The sequence below is a fragment of the Engystomops pustulosus genome, chromosome 4 (assembly GCF_040894005.1).
Source record: "Engystomops pustulosus chromosome 4, aEngPut4.maternal, whole genome shotgun sequence".
Taxonomy (NCBI): Eukaryota; Metazoa; Chordata; class Amphibia; order Anura; family Leptodactylidae; genus Engystomops; species Engystomops pustulosus.
The window spans coordinates 12,058,247-12,081,254 of NC_092414.1; the positions used below are offsets into that span (position 1 = coordinate 12,058,247).

At 47.9% G+C, this 23,008-nt stretch overlaps 1 protein-coding gene across 4 annotated transcripts in view; it reads left to right on the top strand.

The window, feature by feature from the left end:
* AGBL3 (AGBL carboxypeptidase 3) overlaps positions 1-23,008 on the top strand; it is a 76,874-nt gene that overhangs the window by 25,060 nt on the left and 28,806 nt on the right. For all 4 annotated transcript variants that reach the window (XM_072145132.1, XM_072145131.1, XM_072145134.1 and 1 more), the window contains 3 exons: positions 4,944-5,129; positions 5,755-5,862; positions 19,982-20,132. In XM_072145132.1, coding sequence (XP_072001233.1) covers positions 4,944-5,129; positions 5,755-5,862; positions 19,982-20,132 — 445 coding nt within the window. The remainder of the gene's footprint in view (positions 1-4,943; positions 5,130-5,754; positions 5,863-19,981; positions 20,133-23,008) is intronic.

The following is a 23,008-nucleotide window of genomic DNA, read 5'->3' on the forward strand; positions in this document are numbered from 1 at the left end:
TCCTCCTCACCACAGACCCGGGATCACTGACACCAGCACCTCCTCACCACAGACCCGGGATCACTGACACCAGCGCCTCCTCCTCACCACAGACCCGGGATCACTGACACCACTGATAACTTCTGAGTAGAGTTTTCTTTTAAATCAACTTCACAAAATGGGACGACTCAAGGACTTTTTTTTTTTAACTGGGGGAATGATCTTTCCGATGAATCCGTCTCTCCCGATGCGGAAGTTTTCTGTAAATACATCACAATTACAAGAAGAGGGAGACAGCAGAGTAAACAGATGCTGACACGCTCCATTTACATACATCCGTGCCGCCATCTCCTCGCCGCGCCTAGATCAGTAGGATATAAAGCAGAATATAAAAACCATCTAATTAAAAACTCCCCGAATCTGAGAAGGAAAAAAAAAAACAATCAAAATAAATGAAATCGCGTTTAATTAAAAAGCCTTTTATGTTAATTAGATGAGGGCTTTTCCTTATTATTACGGATTCGCGAGACGCACGGCTGTGAATAAGTGCCGTAAAATGAGCACATTTGCCGCATAGATCTAAAGAGTGCCTGGCGACCTACAGCATCGCAGATGTTGCAGAGTTATATCTCCCAGGGGAGGATCATGGGAAATTTTCTGAAATGGCAAATATGTTCATAAGATTTTTAATGTCCTTGTCTTAAAGGGGACCTTTTACCACCGCTACCAACTCCAACTTTTTACAACCTATGAATGGGGATGCTACACTGATTCCAACACAGTTTCTTCCCAAGCCCTACTTCCAAGGATCACTGTTAGGTGAGGATTCTTCTCAAGTCCCACCTCCAAGGATCACTGTTAGGTTAGGATTCTTCTCAAGTCCCACCTCCAAGGATCACTGTTAGGTGAGGATTCTTCTCAAGTCCCACCTCCAAGGATCACTGTTAGGTGAGGATTCTTCTCAAGTCCCACCTCCAAGGATCACTGTTAGGTGAGGATTCTTCTCAAGTCCCACCTCCAAGGATCACTGTTAGGTGAGGATTCTTCTCAAGTCCCAACTCCAAGGATCGCTGTTAGGTGAGGATTCTTCTCAAGTCCCACCTCCAATGATCACTGTCCCTCCTCCAAGGATCACTGTTAGGTTAGGATTCTTCTCAAGTCCCACCTCCAAGGATCACTATTAGGTGAGGATTCTTCTCAAGCCCCACCTCCAAGGATCACTGTTAGGTGAGGATTCTTCTCAAGTCCCACCTCCAAGGATCACTATTAGGTGAGGATTCTTCTCAAGTCCCACCTCCAATGATCACTGTTAGGTTAGGATTCTTCTCAAGTCCCACCTCCAAGGATCACTGTTAGGTGAGGATTCTTCTCAAGTCCCACCTCCAAGGATCACTGTTAGGTTAGGATTCTTCTCAAGTCCCACCTCCAAGGATCACTGTTAGGTTAGGATTCTTCTCAAGTCCCACCTCCAAGGATCACTGTTAGGTGAGGATTCTTCTCAAGTCCCACCTCCAAGGATCACTATTAGGTGAGGATTCTTCTCAAGTCCCACCTCCAAGGATCACTATTAGGTTAGGATTCTTCTCAAGTCCCACCTCCAAGGATCACTATTAGGTGAGAATTCTTGCCAAGCCTCACCTCCAAGCATCACAGTTAGATGAGGAGTCTCCCCAAACACTGCCTCCGAGGAACACTTTTTTTGTGGATTTTTCACAAACCTGTATGGTACAAGGTCAGGAGCAAAGCCAGTTGACATTTGCCTGAAGTGCCCAGGTTTGGAGATAACTCAGATCTTGAATGTTTCACCACATGGATATAAATTTAAAGACCTGATCATCAGAAATTTTAAAGAGGATTTCCTTGACCCTCATGAACAGTCACTTAAATGTAAGCTGAGATGCAGTTACTATATCTTTATAGAAGTCTGATATAGAGCTCCACATTCTCAATAACAATCCTAGAAAAATGTGAAGAAAAGGACCGGATTTGTGCAAATCCAACCTGAACTTGATCCTCGGGGGTGGGGCCTTGCTTGCATCAAATGTTTCTACTGCCTTTTATTGTATGTAGCCTGGAGGGTGCCCGATCTAGGTCTTTATTTCGGACTCCAGTCAATAACATAATGATACCTATCCCAAATTAACTAAAGTGAGTGGGGGGGGGGGGGCAATTTAACCCTTGTTGAGTCAGAGAATTCTAAAAAAAGAGAAATGTGAAAAGTAAAGAGTGAAAAATCTTCAGAATGACAGTCCAGGTGATCACTTATGGTAGCGTTTCCCCTTTAAGACAGCCTTGTGTATGATGAAGCAAAAACTGAAGATCCTAAGTAGATTTACCGAAATCCTTCTAGAACAATGGACTCCTGTAAGGGAAGCCTCTCTTGTTGGCGTCATGTTTGCGGATCTCACCCTGCGTGTGTTTACACTGCACTCGAGTGTCCTTCGCCTGGAACAAGTAAAATCATTATCTAACATTCTTATCTAATTACTAATCCGCTCGTTGACGAGTCTCGTGTTCACTAATACACCTACCTACATGCCGAATCCTAGGCGGTAACCACAACACCTATATCATATCATTATACCCCCCAGGGTTGGCATCTGCTCCCACACGTGACTTCTTGGACAGTACAGGAAAACCCCTTTAAGGGACTATATATTAAAGGGGTGGTTTAAGCCTTTACTATTATGTACCGTTCCATCATCATATCTAATAATCAGCTGTTACAGCTCCTTACACTTATTAAAGGGGTTGCCCCACCCTTGTACCTTATCCCCCTTATCAACATGCAATAGTGGATTCCGCTACAAGGACCTCCAGCAATCTATATTCACTTCTATTTCACAAAATAGTGATAATGGGTGGGACAACCCCTTTAAATATTATGGTATGGAACTGAAGTAGACATATATCGCTCGCCGGCACACTGCACATAGATCAGCAGCTAAAGCTTTCAGCCAGATCTGTCGGAGAGTTGGAAAATTGATCAATATAAAAAAAAAATGTAGACAACCCCTTTAAGGACAGGTCATCGGTATCACATTCCTAGACAAAAAGCAATACACCATTGCAAAAAAAAAATAATCTGTATTACAAATATATACAAATATACTTCCGTTTTGTTTGTACAGCTGTCTGGAATTTAGTTTTTGAATTTGTGTCTCCATGGTAACAGACTACACACAAACACTATGTAGTCTGATCCTACAGTCAAGTATTTTTTTTTCGTTCTTTTTCCCTCCTCTTCTTAATAACATATACATAATTGAACAGAGAAGACTTGAACCCTCAAGATACCTACATAAGTCTGCATAGGGGCTGTATACAATAAGCGACAGGAGATTTTCTATAACGAAAAATTCTTGCAAAGGTTTTAACACCCCCGAATTCTTCACCCAAGAAGCCAACTCCAAGCTCATCAGCTTCATTCCATTTCATTGTCTACAAACATCTCAACCTTTAAATAATTAATTCCCTTTAATTACAAGCGCCAGGCAGAAGGGCGACAGTATGTGTAATTCATGCTAGCGGCGGCGGCTAACCCCCCTGCTCCTAGTGACAGCGCTCAGCGTGGCCCCCCACCGCCCCCACAAGTGTCAAAAGACAAATTATTCACTTTCTCAGCCAAATTTTTGTCGTTTTTCCTGTTAAACCTCCTAGAACGGGGGCTTTGAAATATCACAAAGTGACACGTTAATGGCCGCCGCGTCCGGCACTTCACAATTCAACGAGACGTAAAGTAATGTGCTGCCGTCTCGAAATGGAACCGGGTTCATGCGAGTGTTCGGTAACAAAGTGGCTTCGAGCCTTTACAGTAAGTCAGCATTTTGATGGGATGCAGGACGGGAGAGGATGTTGTCCTGCAGATGAGGGCCCTGGGGGTGAATGAAAAAACCTGCAGTACCAGGGGCAGCCACCAGGTACGAGCGGTTGACATTTGACCTCTTGGTACATTACCTAATATCCTGCCCTCCACACTTACACACACATTCCAAAAAAAATGAGGTAAAGTGGCCAACCCCTTTAAGAGTGTATAACCCACCACAGGTGGGGGTCAGCTGTGAAGATGAGGTCTTCCTCACTACAATCATGTTCTTAAGAAAGGCAATGGGACTTGATTTGATCAATATCGCTTACTGTGTGGGTAGCTGGAATATCCCTTTAATGGGAACTTGTTACCATTGTTTCCACGGTCACAGAATTACTGTAATTGTGCTTGGACTGCAGGATATTACTCCCTCTGCTAACTAGACACTTAAGAGAAACTAGCTTAACACATAGGCCCCTCCCCTGAGGAGCCTCATTGAGTTTAATAAAACGCAGTACAAACTCTGAAGATCTGGAGTAAAATTATATGATTAGCATTATTTTTGTGCTTTAATTTCAGATTATTGCTTTATCTGCTTTAATGGACTCTTAAGGGAGATAGATAAAAAGATTATTACTTAGGTCCCTCCCCTGAGGATTCTACAGAGCCTAAATAAATCATATACTAAAACACATCACAAACTGTAAAATCTGCTTTAAAATCCTCTGATTAGCAACTTTTGTATGCTGCAGAAACTACAGAATGTTGCCTTATTTGCTAATATTGAGGGAGATAGGAGACTGGATTATAAATAGGTGCCTCCCCTGAGGAGTCTTAGGCATTCTAAAGTGCCTAAATGAGTGACACAATATGTGGCGTCGGTTTTTCTGACCTGTTGGTCAGCAGTTGTTAGTGCTTTATCTATAAAATAGACTCCTTGCATAAAATAAGAAACTAAAAAAAAAACCATACAGGCCCCTCCCCTGAGGAGCCTCAGGGATTCAAGAGATCTATTCTATCGTATTCTGACTATTCTGTTTGACAGTTTTGGTAGAGACAGCTACATATAACAGTAGAAGAGCCCTTCCCCTCTGCAGATATCCTTTAAGGGCGATGTACTGACCGTTTTTGCACTAATTCAAACTTTTTCCTACAGGAAGTTCACCTTTATACCCCTACACCCAGAAGACCAATCAGATTGTGTATGAATATCAAGCAGGAAGGAAAGTGGCACGGCTTCGCGAACCTCGAGACCTCTACGGCGTGTCCTCCAGCAGCTTCTTCCAACTACCCCGATGGCCATATGAGTGCCAGGTTCTCAAGGAGAAGATTGAACACATAGGTGGGATCTTCATTATGTATAAAGTAATGTACACAGATAGTATAGATATGTAGAGGTGAAAATAAATATAGATTTTAGAAAACATTGATTTGTACTTTTTTACAAAAATCTGATTAATACGGCCAGATAAGTGTCTTTTACAATGACTTGGTTTGAATCCCGTTGAGCCCCATAGAATCCCATTGAGTCCCATAGAATCCCGTTGAGTCCCATAGAATCCCGTTGAGTCCCATAGAATCCCGTTGAGTCCCATAGAATCCCGTTGAGTCCCATAGAATCCCGTTGAATCCCGTTGAGTTGTTCAGACTGGCAATGCCATAAAAAGATGCTACAAAATATCCCTAGCACACCAGTGGACTCACTTATCAATGTATGTCCCATCCTGCCCTAGTAATCAGATTTCTGTATGCCCGTGCCCTAGTAATCAGATTTCTGTATGCCCTAGTAATCAGATTTCTGTATGTTTGTGCCCTAGTAATCAGATTTCTGTATGCCCTAGTAATCAGATTTCTGTATGCCCTAGTAATCAGATTTCTGCATGCCCTAGTAATCAGATTTCTATTTGCCCGTGCCCTAGTAATCAGATTTCTCTATGGGTTTTCTATCGTATCCGTCTGTTTTTCAGAATGGGATCCGCCCGTTCCGGAACCCATGTACAAGCCTGCAGGTTTCGAGCAGGAACCTGCATGTGTTGATCCTATAGGAAGTAAAGTGATCTACCAAATCAGTGAAGGTAAGTACAAAACTTTCTCATGTTTAGCAGTGTCCGACGCAGTCACTTGATGGATATCTGATAAAGCCCACCATACGTCAATGCTGAACCCCCCCTATAACGATCTTGACCCCCCCGCATTGTAAAGGTGTGGTGGGGTATTGAGCTTATAAAATTCATCCTGCAGCTACTAACAACACACATAAAGGTCTCATTGCACATCTCTCCTGCGTCAATACTTAACACTGGCTGCAGGGAGCACAGAGCACAGCAGTGTGAAGACACACCCTCAGTACAATCCTGGAATATAAATCCATGTTACACTGTCCTGCTGCTACTAACAACACACACAAAGGTGTGAATACATATCTCTCCTGCGTCAATAACTAACACTGGCTGCAGGGAGCACAGAGCACATATTTCACAGTCCTGCAGCTACCAACAACACACACAAAGGTCTGATTACACATCTATCAAGGGCAGTGGCGTAACTAGGAGTGGCTGGGCCCCATAGCAGATTTTTGCATGGGGCCCCCCTTCCCCTTTAAAAGATATATACAAATTTATACACACATATTTACAATCATATAAAGTTCTACACTTTGCATTCACTTTTCTATACTTGCACCCACATACATACATGTATACACTTATACGCACACATTTATGTACTCATATATAGATTTATACACAAATACATTGGAGGATATTTATCATACGCTGGCGCTCGTGCAAATTCGCAGCCCGATACATCAAGAGGCTTCTGCCTCTTGATGTATCGGGCTGCCAGCAGCGCAGCGTTTAACCTACGCCAGGCCAACGTATGAAAAGTCGCTGGTAGCAGCGAGTGCGCAGGCGGGGGACAGCAACACCCCGCGCCGGCCCACTCCCGTCCGGCCGCGCAGCCCACTCGGCCGGCCGCGCCCCCCCTTCTGGCGTGCGTTCTGTGCGGTGGATTCGGGTCTTCCGGCGATTCACTAAGGCAGTTCCTCTGACCAGGTGTCGCTGCTGCGCTTAAGTTCCCTGAAGTCCGCCGAAATGCACCATCCTATACCTGGTGAAGGTAAGCGCAAGTCCCGGGACACTTTTTTTTTTTTTTTAAATGCGGCGGTTTTTCCGAATCCGTCGGGTTATCGTTTGGCCACGCCACCCGATTTCCGTCGCATGCATGCGGATGCGCCACAATCAAATCGCGTGTGCCAAAATCCCGGGGCAATTCAGGGAAAACCGGCGCAAATCGGAAATATTCGGGTAACACCTTAGTAAATGACCCCCACTGTATAGTACATACACATTATATACCTATAGTATGTATACTTATGCATACAGTATAAACACACCATATACATACATTTGTTTACAAACAGTACATACAGCATTTAAACACATACATTTAGTATATAAAGCATATACACACACATACAGCAAACGCACACATTCACATACATACAGTACATGCAGCAGCATTTACAAAAACACACAGCATTATATATATATATATATATATATATATATATATATATATATATATATATATATATACACACAAGCATATATCTATACATATATACACACACAAGCATATATCTATACATATATACACACACATACATAAGCATATATCTAAATATATATACACACACATACATAAGCATATACCTAAATATATATACACACACATACATAAGCGTATATCTAAATATATATATACACATACACGCATATATATGTATATATGTACACAGATACATTTAAATAATGGTACTTACTTTTTTGATGTCCAGCACGGTGGCTGTGTGGGTCAGTAGGCCGGTGTTCGGGCGAACCATCAGGCGGGTGTTTCAGTGTTCGTGCGGGCGGTAAGTTCGGCAGGCGGGCGGTTGGCAAGTGCGGTGGGCGGTCGGCCGGGCGGCAAGTGCAGTGGGAGGGTAGTCGAGCCGCAAGTGCGGTGGGCGGACGGCCGGGCGGCAAGTGCGGTGGGAGGGTAGTCGAGCCGCAAGTGCGGTGGGCGGGCCTAACGGGAGGCAAGTGCGCTGGGAGGGTAGTCGAGCCGCAAGTGCGGTGGGTGGGCCTAACGGGAGGCAAGTGCGCTGGGAGGGTAGTCGAGCCGCAAGTGCGGTGGGCGGGCCTAACGAGAGGCAAGTGCGCTGGGAGGGTAGTCGAGCCGCAAGTGCGGTGGGCGGGCCTAACGGGAGGCAAGTGCGGTGGGCGGACGGGTACAGACGGGCGGACGGGTACACACGGACGGACGGGCGGGCAGCAAGTGAGGTGGGTGGGCGCACAGCAAGTGAGGTGGGCGGGCAGACAGCAAGCGAGGTGGGCGGGCAGACGGTAAGTTGGCTGGCAACTAAGTGTACGCGGGCAGTTTGGTGGGCGGTTCGTTGTGTGGACGGCTGGGAGGGAAGTTCAGTGTTGCCGGCATATGGGAGGCTCATCTGTTTGGGAGGCAGTAGGCGAGTCAGGCACACGCGGCTGTGGGTCCCGGGCCCCTTAACCTCACGGGCCCCGTAGCAACCGCTACGGCTGCTACGGCGGTAGTTACGCCACTGATCAAGGGACAATAAGTAGCACTGACTGCAGAGAGTTCAGAGTACAGCAGTTTGAGGACACGCCCCCAGTACAATCCCGGAGTATAAATCCATATTTCACAGTCTTGCTGCTACTAACGACACACACAAAGGTCTGATTACACATCTCTCCAGGGACAATACTAACACTGACTCCAGAGAGTTCAGAGTACAGCAATCCCCTGTACAATCCTAGAATATAAATCCATATTTCACAGTCCTGCAGCTACTCACAAAGGTCTGATTACACAACTCTCCAGTGACAATAACTAGCACTGACTGCAGAGAGTTCAGGTTACAGCAGTGTGAGGACACGCCCCCAGTACAATCCTGGATTATAAATCCATATTTCACAGTCCTGCTGCTACTAACGACAAACACATGTCTCCAGGGACAATCTGTAGCACTGGCTGCGGTCTACATGGTCACACCTGCTGACAGTTTCCCAGTTCAGTATTGCTACAGTATCGCACTATTATTATTATTATTATTATTATTATTATTATTATTTGTTCCTGATTTTATCCTCTAGGCTTTTCTAATATGACATGAAAATCATAAAAAATGTGTTTACTAATTTCCCCTTAATTTCATCTTCATAATATGTAGACAAGGCGGCGAGCACCATCTCCATAGAGACGTGGCGCTCCCGTCCTGCACCTAAACTGATTAGATTCTTTACCGTTTCTTATTAGCACGAGGCGCGAGGCATCGTCTCTCTGATATCCACCCCGTCCCGCGCTCTATTTTTAATCAAATCATTTTATTTTATTATTTTCGTAAATGGGGGGGGGGGGATAATTGTGCCATAAAACGCTCTTCGAAAATGTCAGATTCATCGTCTTCCCTTACGGAACCCGGCGCGGTAATTGCTAATATTTTGAAATTCTTTGGAATTCGCTCGTTTTCGCTTCACAAAACTCCCTCCTGTCGTGCGGAGAAGAGTTTGTAAACATAAACATAATTTAACCTGCTCCGAGTCAGACAGGACGGGTGGGGGTTGGGGGGGGCGTCGTTATCGTTAAGAGTCGAGATCTAAAAGTTAATTGCATCTCCAGGCTGGAGATGTGGATTCGCGCGACAATTAAGCCTTCGATAACTTTGAACCCGGTGTCACAGTCAGACTATTTAGCGACTGTAGTTACTAGGGAAACCCTCGAATTTGGGAAAGCCCGAAAATGTCATTTTGTGCTGAATCGGTGTGCGATTATGTCAGTCCAATAGATGACCCGTGGTGCTTCCAAGTCTTCCTCATATCTCTCTTCTCAGTTTGGGAATTGTCTGCTTTCTCCCAAGCGTGGTCTCACATGTCCACCTTTTATCTCCTATCCTTCCCTCATCACCCTGTTTCTCCTTACTTTCCTATGTCGTTCATCTTCATGGTCCTCGTACTCCTTACATGTCCTCCTGCTTGGCCTTACTCTCCTGTGTCCTTCCTATGGTTCCTCCTACATCTTCTTTTCTGTTTCCTGTTCTTCTCCTGTGTCCTAGATCCTCGTAATCTTTCCCATGTTCTCCTTCAGCATCTTCCTCTCAGGTGTCCTCCTTTCTTCCTCTTACTCTCCCGTATTCTTCTTCTTCCTCTCCCTTCCTTGTGTTCTCCTTCTTCCTCTTACTATACCATATTTTTCTTCTTACTCCTCCTCCTATGTGTCCTTCTTCCTCTACCATATTCCCCTATGGCCTCTCTGGTGTCAGCATGCTTCCTCTTCCTCACCTATGTTCTCCTCCTGCCTCTTCTTCTCCTGTTTTTATCTGATTAATGTTCTCCTTCAACCGTTCCGGTCATGTTCCCTCCTGCTTTTCTTCCTCTAATATGTTCTCCTACTCTCTCTCCCTCTGTGGTATCCTTCTGTTTCTTTTAACACTTCCATGTACTCCTGCCTCTTCCTCCCTGTGTTCTCCTGCTTCCTCTTCTACTAATCTTCTGCCTCATTCCCCTATGTGTCCCCATCTCTCGTATTCTCCTTCTGCCTCTTCCCCCCATGTGTCCTCCATCTCTCGTATTCTCCTTCTGCCTCTTCCCCCCATGTGTCCTCCAGCTCTCTTCCTCCCATGTGTCCTCCATCTCTCGTATTCTCCTTCTGCCTCTTCCCCCCATGTGTCCTCCAGCTCTCTTCCTCCCATGTGTCCTCCAGCTCTCTTATTCTACTTCTGCCTCTTCCCCCCATGTGTCCTCCAGCTCTCTTATTCTCCTCCTACCTCTTCCCCCCATGTGTCCTCCATCTCTTGTATTCTCCTTCTGCCTCTTCCCCCCATGTGTCCTCCATCTCTCGTGTTCTCCTTCTGCCTCTTCCTCCCATGTGTCCTCCATCTCTCGTATTTTCCTTCTGCCTCTTCCTCCCATGTGTCCTCCATCTCTCGTATTCTCCTTCTGCCTCTTCCTCCCATGTGTCCTCCATCTCTCGTATTCTCCTTCTGCCTCTTCCCCCCATGTGTCCCCCATCTCTCGTATTCTCCTTCTGCCTCTTCCCCCCATGTGTCCTCCATCTCTCGTATTCTCCTTCTGCCTCTTCCCCCCATGTGTCCTCCAGCTCTCTTCCTCCCATGTGTCCTCCAGCTCTCTTATTCTCCTTCTGCCTCTTCCTCCCATGTGTCCTCCATCTCTCGTATTCTCCTTCTGCCTCTTCCCTCCATGTGTCCTCCAGCTCTCTTCCTCCCATGTGTCCTCCAGCTCTCTTATTCTACTTCTGCCTCTTCCTCCCATGTGTCCCCCATCTCTCGTGTTCTCCTTCTGCCTCTTCCTCCCATGTGTCCTCCATCTCTCGTATTTTCCTTCTGCCTCTTCCTCCCATGTGTCCTCCATCTCTCGTATTCTCCTTCTGCCTCTTCCTCCCATGTGTCCTCCATCTCTCGTATTCTCCTTCTGCCTCTTCCTCCCATGTGTCCTCCATCTCTCGTATTCTCCTTCTGCCTCTTCCCTCCATGTGTCCTCCAGCTCTCTTCCTCCCATGTGTCCTCCAGCTCTCTTCCTCCCATGTGTCCTCCAGCTCTCTTATTCTACTTCTGCCTCTTCCTCCCATGTGTCCCCCATCTCTCGTGTTCTCCTTCTGCCTCTTCCTCCCATGTGTCCTCCATCTCTCGTATTCTCCTTCTGCCTCTTCCCCCCATGTGTCCCCCATCTCTCCTATTCTCCTTCTGCCTCTTCCCCCCATGTGTCCTCCATCTCTCGTATTCTCCTTCTGCCTCTTCCCCCCATGTGTCCCCCATCTCTCGTATTCTCCTTCTGCCTCTTCCCCCCATGTGTCCTCCAGCTCTCTTCCTCCCATGTGTCCTCCAGCTCTCTTATTCTCCTTCTGCCTCTTCCTCCCATGTGTCCTCCATCTCTCGTATTCTCCTTCTGCCTCTTCCCTCCATGTGTCCTCCAGCTCTCTTCCTCCCATGTGTCCTCCAGCTCTCTTATTCTACTTCTGCCTCTTCTTCCCATGTGTCCTCCATCTCTCGTATTTTCCTTCTGCCTCTTCCTCCCATGTGTCCTCCATCTCTCGTATTCTCCTTCTGCCTCTTCCTCCCATGTGTCCTCCATCTCTCGTATTCTCCTTCTGCCTCTTCCTCCCATGTGTCCTCCATCTCTCGTATTCTCCTTTTGCCTCTTCCTCCCATGTGTCCTCGATCTCTCGTATTCTCCTTCTGCCTCTTCCTCCCATGTGTCCTCCATCTCTCGTATTCTCCTTCTGCCTCTTCCTCCCATGTGTCCTCCATCTCTCGTATTCTCCTTCTGCCTCTTCCCCCCATGTGTCCTCCATCTCTCGTATTCTCCTTCTGCCTCTTCCCCCCATGTGTCCCCCATCTCTCGTATTCTCCTTCTGCCTCTTCCCCCCATGTGTCCTCCATCTCTCGTATTCTCCTTCTGCCTCTTCCCCCCATGTGTCCTCCAGCTCTCTTCCTCCCATGTGTCCTCCAGCTCTCTTATTCTCCTTCTGCCTCTTCCTCCCATGTGTCCTCCATCTCTCGTATTCTCCTTCTGCCTCTTCCCTCCATGTGTCCTCCAGCTCTCTTCCTCCCATGTGTCCTCCAGCTCTCTTATTCTACTTCTGCCTCTTCCTCCCATGTGTCCCCCATCTCTCGTGTTCTCCTTCTGCCTCTTCCTCCCATGTGTCCTCCATCTCTCGTATTTTCCTTCTGCCTCTTCCTCCCATGTGTCCTCCATCTCTCGTATTCTCCTTCTGCCTCTTCCTCCCATGTGTCCTCCATCTCTCGTATTCTCCTTCTGCCTCTTCCTCCCATGTGTCCTCCATCTCTCGTATTCTCCTTCTGCCTCTTCCCTCCATGTGTCCTCCAGCTCTCTTCCTCCCATGTGTCCTCCAGCTCTCTTATTCTACTTCTGCCTCTTCCTCCCATGTGTCCCCCATCTCTCGTGTTCTCCTTCTGCCTCTTCCTCCCATGTGTCCTTCATCTCTCGTATTCTCCTTCTGCCTCTTCCCCCCATGTGTCCCCCATCTCTCCTATTCTCCTTCTGCCTCTTCCCCCCATGTGTCCTCCATCTCTCGTATTCTTCTTCTGCCTCTTCCCCCCATGTGTCCCCCATCTCTCGTATTCTCCTTCTGCCTCTTCCCCCCATGTGTCCTCCATCTCTCGTATTCTCCTTCTGCCTCTTCCCCCATGTGTCCTCCATCTCTCGTATTCTCCTTCTGCCTCTTCCTCCCATGTGTCCTCCAGCTCTCTTATTCTCCTTCTGCCTCTTCCTCCCATGTGTCCTCCATCTCTCGTATTCTCCTTCTGCCTCTTCCTCCCATGTGTCCTCCATCTCTCGTATTCTCCTTCTGCCTCTTCCCTCCATGTGTCCTCCAGCTCTCTTCCTCCCATGTGTCCTCCAGCTCTCGTATTCTCCTTCTGCCTCTTCCTCCCATGTGTCCTCCATCTCTCGTATTCTCCTTCTGCCTCTTCCTCCCATGTGTCCTCCATCTCTCGTATTCTCCTTTTGCCTCTTCCTCCCATGTGTCCTCGATCTCTCGTATTCTCCTTCTGCCTCTTCCCCCCATGTGTCCTCCATCTCTCGTATTCTCCTTCTGCCTCTTCCTCCCATGTGTCCTCCATCTCTCGTATTCTCCTTCTGCCTCTTCCCCCCATGTGTTCCCCATCTCTCGTATTCTCCTTCTGCCTCTTCCTCCCATGTGTCCTCCATCTCTCGTATTCTCCTTCTGCCTCTTCCCCCCATGTGTCCTCCATCTCTCGTATTCTCCTTCTGCCTCTTCCCCCCATGTGTCCTCCATCTCTCGTATTCTCCTTCTGCCTCTTCCTCCCATGTGTCCTCCATCTCTCGTATTCTCCTCCTGCCTCTTCCCCCTATGTGTCCCCCATCTCTCGTATTCTTCTTCTGCCTCTTCCCCCCATGTGTCCTCCATCTCTCGTATTCTCCTTCTGCCTCTTCCTCCCATGTGTCCTCCATCTCTCGTATTCTCCTTCTGCCTCTTCCCCCCATGTGTTCCTCATCTCTCGTATTCTCCTTCTGCCTCTTCCCCCCATGTGTTCCTCATCTCTCGTATTCTCCTTCTGCCTCTTCCCCCCATGTGTCCTCCATCTCTCGTATTCTCCTCCTGCCTCTTCCCCCTATGTGTCCCCCATCTCTCGTATTCTCCTTCTGCCTCTTCCCCCCATGTGTTCCTCATCTCTCGTATTCTCCTTCTGCCTCTTCCCCCCATGTGTTCCTCATCTCTCGTATTCTCCTTCTGCCTCTTCCCCCCATGTGTCCCCCATCTCTCGTATTCTCCTTCTGCCTATTCCCCCCATGTGTTCCTCATCTCTCGTATTCTCCTTCTGCCTCTTCCCCCCATGTGTCCTCCATCTCTCGTATTCTCCTTCTGCCTCTTCCTCCCATGTGTCCTCCATCTCTCGTATTCTTTTTCTGCCTCTTCCTCCCATGTGTCCTCCAGCTCTCGTATTCTCCTTCTGCCTCTTCCTCCCATGTGTCCCCCATCTCTCGTATTCTCCTTCTGCCTCTTCCTCCCATGTGTCTCCCATCTCTCGTATTCTCCTTCTGCCTCTTCCTCCCATGTGTCCTCCATCTCTCGTATTCTCCTTCTGCCTCTTCCTCCCATGTGTCTCCCATCTCTCGTATTCTCCTTCTGCCTCTTCCTCCCATGTGTCTCCCATCTCTCGTATTCTCCTTCTGCCTCTTCCTTCCCTTTGTCCTTCTGCTGACCCAACCTTCCCTATGTTCTCCCGCTGCCTCTTGCTATCATGTGTCCTCCTCCTTCCTTATCCTCTTCTATGTTCTATTTCTTTTTCCCATGTTTTATTTCCTTCCCATGTTCTCCTGCATCTTCCTCTTGAATGTTCTCTTTCTTCTTTCTCCCCTCTGTCCTATTCTCTCATTCTCAATGTATTTCTGTCTCCTTCTCCTGTTCTCCTTCTCTCTCGTTCCTCTTGTTCTCCTTCTTCTTTCTCCCCTCTGTCCTATTCTCTCATTCTCAATGTATTTCTGTCTCCTTCTCCTGTTCTCCTTCTCTCTCGTTCCTCATAGTTCTCCGTCTTCCTCGCTCTTATTACTTTTCTCTCCTGTGTCCTCCTTCCTTATTGCAATCTTCTCTGCTCTCCTATCTCTTACATTCCTGCCTCCATTTAATTAACCTTCTGCCCTGTACCTGCAGGACCTTGTGTATTGGTATCACAGTTTCATACGTTTTAGTGAATATCTTGAGTCACTTCAGAGACCCCCTGGAATTTGGGTCATACATGATGTCGGCCATTTTGTCCTGAGACTCCTGTGAATGATGTTGATCCTATAGATAACCTGTGACGGGAATATAAATGATTTTGCCTCTTTTTATTTCTCCTTATCTCGTCAGTTTCAGTTTTTGCCTTCGGCTCTGAACAAATCCGTTCCTCAATTTAACCATTTCCTCTCTTCCTGTCCTTCTGTAGCCATTCAGGTCTTTAATTTCCTGTCTGCTTTCTCCAGCTTTCATTAACGAGCTGCCAATCTATTTCCACCCGTGTCCCTAATTCTCGCCCCTCTTATCTCTCCCCCTTCTTTATAATTAGTTCCTTCTCTTGGGAATTATCTTCCATCTGTAACTTACATGAATGCGGCTTTGTTACGTGCCTTTGGTGCGCCACTTATTTCATCTTCTTTTATCTGTTTCCTTGTCTTCCTGTATTGTCGGCCTGTCCCTATTCTCGTATCTTAATCCAATCTCTTTGCCACCTCTTCAGTATTTCCTTATCGGTTAATCTGTCTCCTGCTGATTTTCTGTCCCAAGGATATTCTATGTCACCTTTATGGTTTCAGAAGAAAACTAAAATGTTGTCAAGTGAAGCTGAGTTTTCTGCGAGGCTTTGCTTTTATTTTATTGTTCTCGCTTGTATATTGTATTTTTTTACATTATTGTCTGTGACTCCTCTTACATATTCCTGCTTTCCTTCCTTATTCTTCTCTGTCTTGTTTGTCCTTCCTCCCTTGTTCATCCACATCCTTGTCCTTCCTCATCCTTATCCTCCTTCTTCTTTGTACTTTCTTCTTCTTTGTCCTCACTTCTTATTTTCCCTTCCACTTCCTTGTCCTTCCTCTTCCTTGTCCTCCTCTTCTTTTTCCTTACACATACGGATGTGTCCGACTCTTTGTTGTCCTCTTTCTTCTTTGTCTTCCGGTTCTTTGTCCTCCTCTTCTTTGTTCTTCCTTCTTCTTTTCCCTTCCACTTCCTTGTCCTTCCTCTTCCTTGTCATCCTCTTCTTTTCCCTTCCACTTCCTTGTCCTCCTCTTCTTTTTCCTTACACATCCTTGTCCTTCTTCTGTGTCCTCATCTTTGTTGTTCTCCTTCTTCTTTGTCTTCCGGTTATTTATCCTCCTCTTCTTTTGCCTTCATTCTTCTTTTCCCTTCCACTTCCTTGTCCTTCCACTTCCTTGTCCTCCTCTTCTTTTTCCTTACACATCCTCGTCCCTCTTCTGTGTCCTCCTCTTTGTTGTTCTCCTTCTTCTTTGTCTTCTGGTTCTTTGTCCTTCCTTCTTCTTTTGCCTTCCACTTGTCCTTCCTCTTCCTTGTCATCCTCTTCTTTTCCCTTCCACTTCCTTGTCCTTCCTCTTCCTTGTCCTCCTCTTCTTTTTCCTTACACATCCTTGTCCTTCTTCTTGGTCCTCCTCTTTCTTTGTCTTCCGGTTCTTTCTCCTCCTCTTCTTGGTCCTTCCTTCTTCTTTTCCGTTCCACTTCCTTGTCCTTCCTCTTCCTTGTCATCCTCTTCTTTTCCCTTCCACTTCCTTGTCCTTCCTCTTCCTTGTCATCCTCTTCTTTTCCCTTCCACTTCCTTGTCCTTCCTCTTCCTTGTCATCCTCTTCTTTTCCCTTCCACTTCCTTGTCCTTCCTCTTCCTTGTCCTCCTCTTCTTTTCCCTTCCACTTCCTTGTCCTTCCTCTTCCTTGTCCTCCTCTTCTTTTTCCTTACACACCCTTGTCCTTCTTCTTGGTCCTCCTCTTTCTTTGTCTTCCGGTTCTTTCTCTTCCTCTTCTTTGTCCTTCCTTCTTCTTTTCCCTTCCACTTCCTTGTCCTTCCTCTTCCTTGTCCTCCTCTTCTTTTTCCTTACACATCCTTGTCCTTCTTCTTGGTCCTTCTCTTTCTTTGTCTTCCGGTTCTTTCTCCTCCTCTTCTTTGCCCTTCCTCTTGCTTGCCCTCCTCCTTTTTCTTTGCCCTTCTTTTTGCTTGTTGTTCCTTTGTGCAAATCTTTCCTCTCCTTAGCTCTTTCAATGTCTTGTGTCCTTCAACTTTTTTGTTGTCCTATTTGTTTCGTAGTTCTGAATCCTCTTGTTTCCTGATTTTTACTAACTTCTTTTCGCTTTCTCTACCTTCCCTTTTTTGTGCAATGGTATTTTTCTCCCCATTTACCATCCACTTTATTTTACTTTACAATATAGTCACTAGTCACTTTCTTGTGCCTTCTACCATATCATCATCTCATGTTACCTCCCTCTGCCTCTTACTTTCTTGTGTCCTTCAGCTTCCTCTCATGTTACCTTCCTTCTTCTCTTACCTTCTTGTATCCTTCAGCTTTTACTTTAATATCTTGCCGCCTGTCCACTCTTTTAGCCTAATGCAGGCACCTTCCTCTTCCTCCTCCTATGTCCTGCTTCCTCTTCCAATGTCCTGCTTCCTCTTCCTCCTCCTATGTCCTGCTTCCTCTTCCTCCTCCTATGTCCTGCTTCCTCTTCCTCCTCCTATGTCCTGCTTCCTCTTCCTCCTCCTATGTCCTGCTTCCTCTTCCTCCTCCTATGTCCTGCTTCCTCTTCCTCCTCCTATGTCCTGCTTCCTCTTCCTCCTCCTATGTCCTGCTTCCTCTTCCTCCTCCTATGTCCTGCTTCCTCTTCCTCCTCCTATGTCCTGCTTCCTCTCTCTTCCTCCTCCTATGTCCTGCTTCCTCTTCCTCCTCCTATGTCCTGCTTCTTCTTCCTCCTCCTATGCCCTGCTTCTTCTTCCTCTCTTATGTCCTGCTTCCCCTTTTACCTCATCATCTCATTTGTCCTTTTCATTCCTCTTACTATTCAGTGTTTTCATTTGCTTCTTACTGTCTTGTGTCCTTCTTTTGCCTCCTCTTGTCCTGTGTTCATGTACCTGTGCCTTGTAGTCTCTCCTGATGTAGAATTAATTTGCATACATACTTTCAGGAAACATTGCCCTTAAATTCATGAATCTGTTTCAGTTCTAAGAGATAAGACTCTCTTTCATGTTTTTCCAATATAACCCATAGCTAATAGTAGGTTGGCCATTTTTCTCCTTTGTCTCTTATCTTTCCCTTTGTCCTTTGTTTTCTTCTTTGTCCTTTACTAATTTCTTATACAAGAGATGGTATAATCCACCTTCCACCCTGTTCTTCTCGATCTTCCTCCTCCTTCACTTCTGTCATTCACTGTCTTCCTCCTCTTTCTCTCCTTTCCTTCTCTGTCTTCCTTCTCCTTTCCCTCGTCCTTTTTTGTCTTCCTCCTCATTCGCACTGTCCTACTCTGTCTTACTCCTCCTCCGTCCGGTCCTTTTCTGCCTTCCTCCTCTTTCTCTCCTTTACTTCTCTGTCTTCCTTCTACTTTGCCCTGTCATTTCCTGTGTTCCTCCTCCTTCGCCCCGTCCTTCTCTGCCTTCCTCCTCCTTTGCACCGTCCTCCTCTGTCTTCCTCCTCCTTTGCCCCATTCTTCTCTGCCTTCATCCTCCTTTGCCCGTCCTTCTCTGTCTTCCTCCTCCTTTGTCCCCGTCCTTTTCTGACTTCCTTCTTGTTCACCCCATCCATCTCTGACTTCTTCATATTTCGCCCCATCCTTCTCTGTCTTCCTCCTTCTTCGCCTATTCTTCTCTGTTTTCTCCTCCTTCGCACCTGTCCTTTTCCATCTTCCTCCTCCTTCCTTCCTGTCCTTCTCCATCTAACTCTTCCTTCCACCCCATCCCTCTCCTTCTTCCTCCTACTCCACCCCTGTCATTTTTTGTCTTCCCCCTCCTTCTGCCCCATTCTTCTACATCTTCCTCCTCCTTTTCCCCTGTGGTTCTTCTTCCTCCTACTTCCACCCATTTCCTAAAAATCTTCCTCCTCCTTTGCCACTGTCCTGTGAAGGAGGTCTTCAACCTCCTTCGCCCATGTTCTTTTCAGTATTCTTTCTCCTTTGCACATCTCCTTCTTCCTCCTCCTTCGCCCATATCATTCTCCGTCTTCCTCCATCTATGCTCATGTCCTTCTCTGTCTTCCCCAATGACCTTCTCCGTCTTCCATCTGCTTCGTCCTTCTCCATCTTCCTCCTCCTCTGCCCCTGTCTGTCTTCCTTCTCCTTTTTCCATTTTCCTCCTCCTTTGCTCCTGTCCCTCGCCCCGCGCCTCCTCCTACTATTCAGCTCCTTTGCCAATCTCCTTCTTCCTCCTCCTTTGGCCATATCCTTCTCCATCTTCCTCCATCTATGCCCATGTCCTTCTCCGTCTTCGCCAATGTCCTTCTCTGTCTTCTATCTGCTTCGTCCTAGTCCATTTTCTTCCTCCTTTGCCCCTGTCCTTCTCCGTCTTCCTCCTCCTCTGCCCTTGTCCTTCTCCTCACCTTTCTCCGTCTTCCTCCTCCTCTGCCCCTGTCCATCTCTGTCTTCTTTCTCCTTCGCCCTTCTTCATTTTCCTCCTCCTTTGCTCCTGTCCCTCGCCACCGCGCCTCCTACTACTATTCAGTTCCTTTGCCAATCTCCTTCTTCCTCCTCCTTCGGCCATATCCTTCTCTGTCTTCCTCCATCTATGCCCATGTCCTTCTTCCCCAATCTCCTTCTCTGTCTTCTATCTGCTTCGTCCTTCTCCATTTTCCTCCTCCTTTGCCCCTGTCCTTCTCCATCTCCATCTTCCTCTTTCTCTGCCCCTGTCCTTCTCCGTCTTCCTCTTTCTCTGCCCCTGTCCTTCTCCGTCTTCCTCTTTCTCTGCCCCTGTCCTTCTCCGTCTTCCTCTTTCTCTGCCCCTGTCCTTCTCCTTGCCCTTCTCCATTTTCCTCCTCCTTTGTCATTGTACTTTGATTCCATTCCATCTTGTTCTCCTCTCCCTCCAGCCTTTGGTTCGGGGTTTATCCATCTTTCCCTCACGATCCTTCATTACTTTCCCGTCTTTGAGGCTGAGTTGTATTTTTTCTTCTCTTTCTCAGGTTGGAAGGAATCTTACTTCATGTGTTCCCGTGTGGGTGGCAGTCGCAGCCCCCTCAAGCCCGTGTCTCCGCACAGCTGTGAAGAATCTGACAACACGCTGGTGTTTGAGTCTCGCTTCGAGAGCGGGAATCTACAGAAAGTTGTGCAGGTGTAAGAAGCCATGTACCGAAATGTATCCATGTCTTCTCCTTACAGACTGAGACATGACTTCTAGAGAAAGCTCAGGTTATCACCCTGAGTGTTGACAGGTCACATGACTTCACAATCCAATGGCAGTAGGTTCCCAAAGTCATGTCCCTTTTATATGGACCATGCCCGGTTCGTCGTTAGTCGTGCCTCTTCGGTACTGAGAACACATAACGTGCGATATGACTCACATATAACATATTCAAGTCTTTTATAAAATTAGATAGAGCCGGGTGGGTGCATTACAGTATCGCAGATTATAAGGGGCAAATCGTTTTTTTCCCCCTAATTTGCATACATTTTCCCAAAAAGTATTGCCTACTCCAACTGAATCTTCGCAAGGAAAACTAGTACCTTCTAATAGACTTGAAAATACTTCTCCGGTATGTTTTGGGAGGAAACCGGAGGACTCTGAGGAAACCCACGCAAACACAGAGAGAACATACAAACTCTTTACAGATGTTGACCTGGATGGGACTTGAACCCAGAACCCCAGTGCTGCAAGGCTGTAATGCTAACCACTGAGCCACCGTGTTGCCCAATGCTCTGTCCCTCGAGAGGGAGGAGTGTAGTGAGCATGCTCTTTGCTGTGAGAGGGAGGTAGTCAGTGAGCATGCTCTGTGCTGGGATAAGGAGGAGTGCAGTGAGCATGCTGTGTGCTGGGAGAGGGAGGAGTGCAGTGAGCATGCTCTTTGCTGTGAGAGGGTGGAATGTAGTGAGCATGCTCTGTGCAGCCAGAGGGAGGAGTGTAGTGAGCATGCTCTGTGCTGGGAGAGGGAGGAGTATAGTGAGCATGCTCTGTGCTGGGAGAGGGAGGAGTGTAGTGAGCATGCGCTGTGCTGGGAGAGGGAGGAGTGTAGTGAGCATGCTCTGTGCTGGGATAAGGAGGAGTGCAGTGAGCATGCTCTGTGCTGGGAGAGGGAGGAGTGCAGTGAGCATGCTCTGTGCTGTGAGAGGGTGGAATGTAGTGAGCATGCTCTGTGCAGCCAGAGGGAGGAGTGTAGTGAGCATGCTCTGTGCTGGGAGAGGGAGGAGTATAGTGAGCATGCTCTGTGCTGGGAGAGGGAGGAGTGTAGTGAGCATGCGCTGTGCTGGGAGAGGGAGGAGTGTAGTGAGCATGCTCTGTGCTGGGAGAGGGAGGAGTGCAGTGAGCATGCTCTGTGCTGGGAGAGGGAGGAGTATAATGAGCATGCTCTGTGCTGGGAGAGGGAGGAGTGTAGTGAGCATGCGCTGTGCTGGGAGAGGGAGGAGTGTAGTGAGCATGCTCTGTGCTGGGAGAGGGAGGAGTATAATGAGCATGCTCTGTGCTGGGAGAGGGAGGAGTGTAGTGAGCATGCTCTGTGCTGGGATAAGGAGGAGTGCAGTGAGCATGCTCTGTGCTGGGAGAGGGAGGAGTGCAGTGAGCATGCTCTTTGCTGTGAGAGGGTGGAATGTAGTGAGCATGCTCTGTGCTGCCAGAGGGAGGAGTGCAGTGAGCATGCTCTGTGCTGCGAGAGGGAGGAGTGCAGAGAGCATGCTCTGTCCTGCAAGAGGGAGGAGTGCAGTGAGCATGCCCTGTGCTGGGAGAAGTGTAGTGAGCATGCTCTGTCCTGCCAGAGGGAGGAGTGTAGTGAGCATGCCCTGTACTGGGAGCGGGAGGAGTGTAGTGAGCATGCTCTTTGCTGTGAGAGGGAGGAGTGTAGTGAGCATGCTCTGTGCTGGGATAAGGAGGAGTGTAGTGAGCATGATCTGTGCTGGGTAAGGGAGAAGTGTAGTGAGCATGCCCTGTACTGGGAGCGGGAGAAGTGTAGTGAGCATGCCCTGTACTGGGAGCGGGAGGAGTGTAGTGAGCAAGCTCTTTGCTGTGAGAGGGAGGAGTGTAGTGAGCATGTTCTGTGTTGGGAGCGGGAGGAGTGTAGTGAGCATGCTCTTTGCTGTGAGAGGGAGGAGTGTAGTGAGCATGCCCTGTACTGGGAGAGGGAGGAGTGTAGTGAGCATGATCTGTGCTGGGAAAGGGAGAAGTGTAGTGAGCATGCCCTGTACTGGGAGCGGGAGAAGTGTAGTGAGCATGCCCTGTACTGGGAGCGGGAGGAGTGTAGTGAGCATGCTCTTTGCTGTGAGAGGGAGGAGTGTAGTGAGCATGCTCTTAGCTTTGAGAGGGGGGAGTGTAGTGAGCATGCTCTGTGCTGTGAGAGGGGGGAGTGTAGTGAGCATGCTCTGTGCTGGGAGAGGGGGGAGTGTAGTGAGCATGCTCTGTGCTGGGAGAGGGAGGAGTATAGTGAGCATGCTCTGTGCTGGGAGAGGGAGGAGTATAGTGAGCATGCTCTGTGCTGGGAGAGGGAGGAGTGTAGTGAGCATGCTCTGTGCTGGGAGCAGGAGGAGTGTAGTGAGCATGCTCTGTGCTCGGAGAGGGAGGAGTGTAGTGAGCATGCTCTGTGCTCGGAGAGGGAGGAGTGTAGTGAGCATGCTCTGTGCTGGGAGAGGGAGGAGTGTAGTGAGCATGCCCTGTGCTGGGAGAGGGAGGAGTGTAGTGAGCATGCTCTGTGCTGGGAGAGGGAGGAGTGCAGTGAGCATGCTCTGTGCTGGGAGAGGGAGGAGTGTAGTGAGCATGCTCTTTGCTGTGAGAGTGAGGAGTGTAGTGAGCATGCTCTGTGCTGGGAGAGGGGGGGAGTGTAGTGAGCATGCTCTGTGCTGGGAGAGGGGGGGAGTGTAGTGAGCATGCTCTGTGCTCGGAGAGGGAGGAGTGTAGTGAGCATGCTCTGTGCTCGGAGAGGGAGGAGTGTAGTGAGCATGCTCTGTGCTGGGAGAGGGAGGAGTGTAGTGAGCATGCTCTTTGCTGTGAGAGTGAGGAGTGTAGTGAG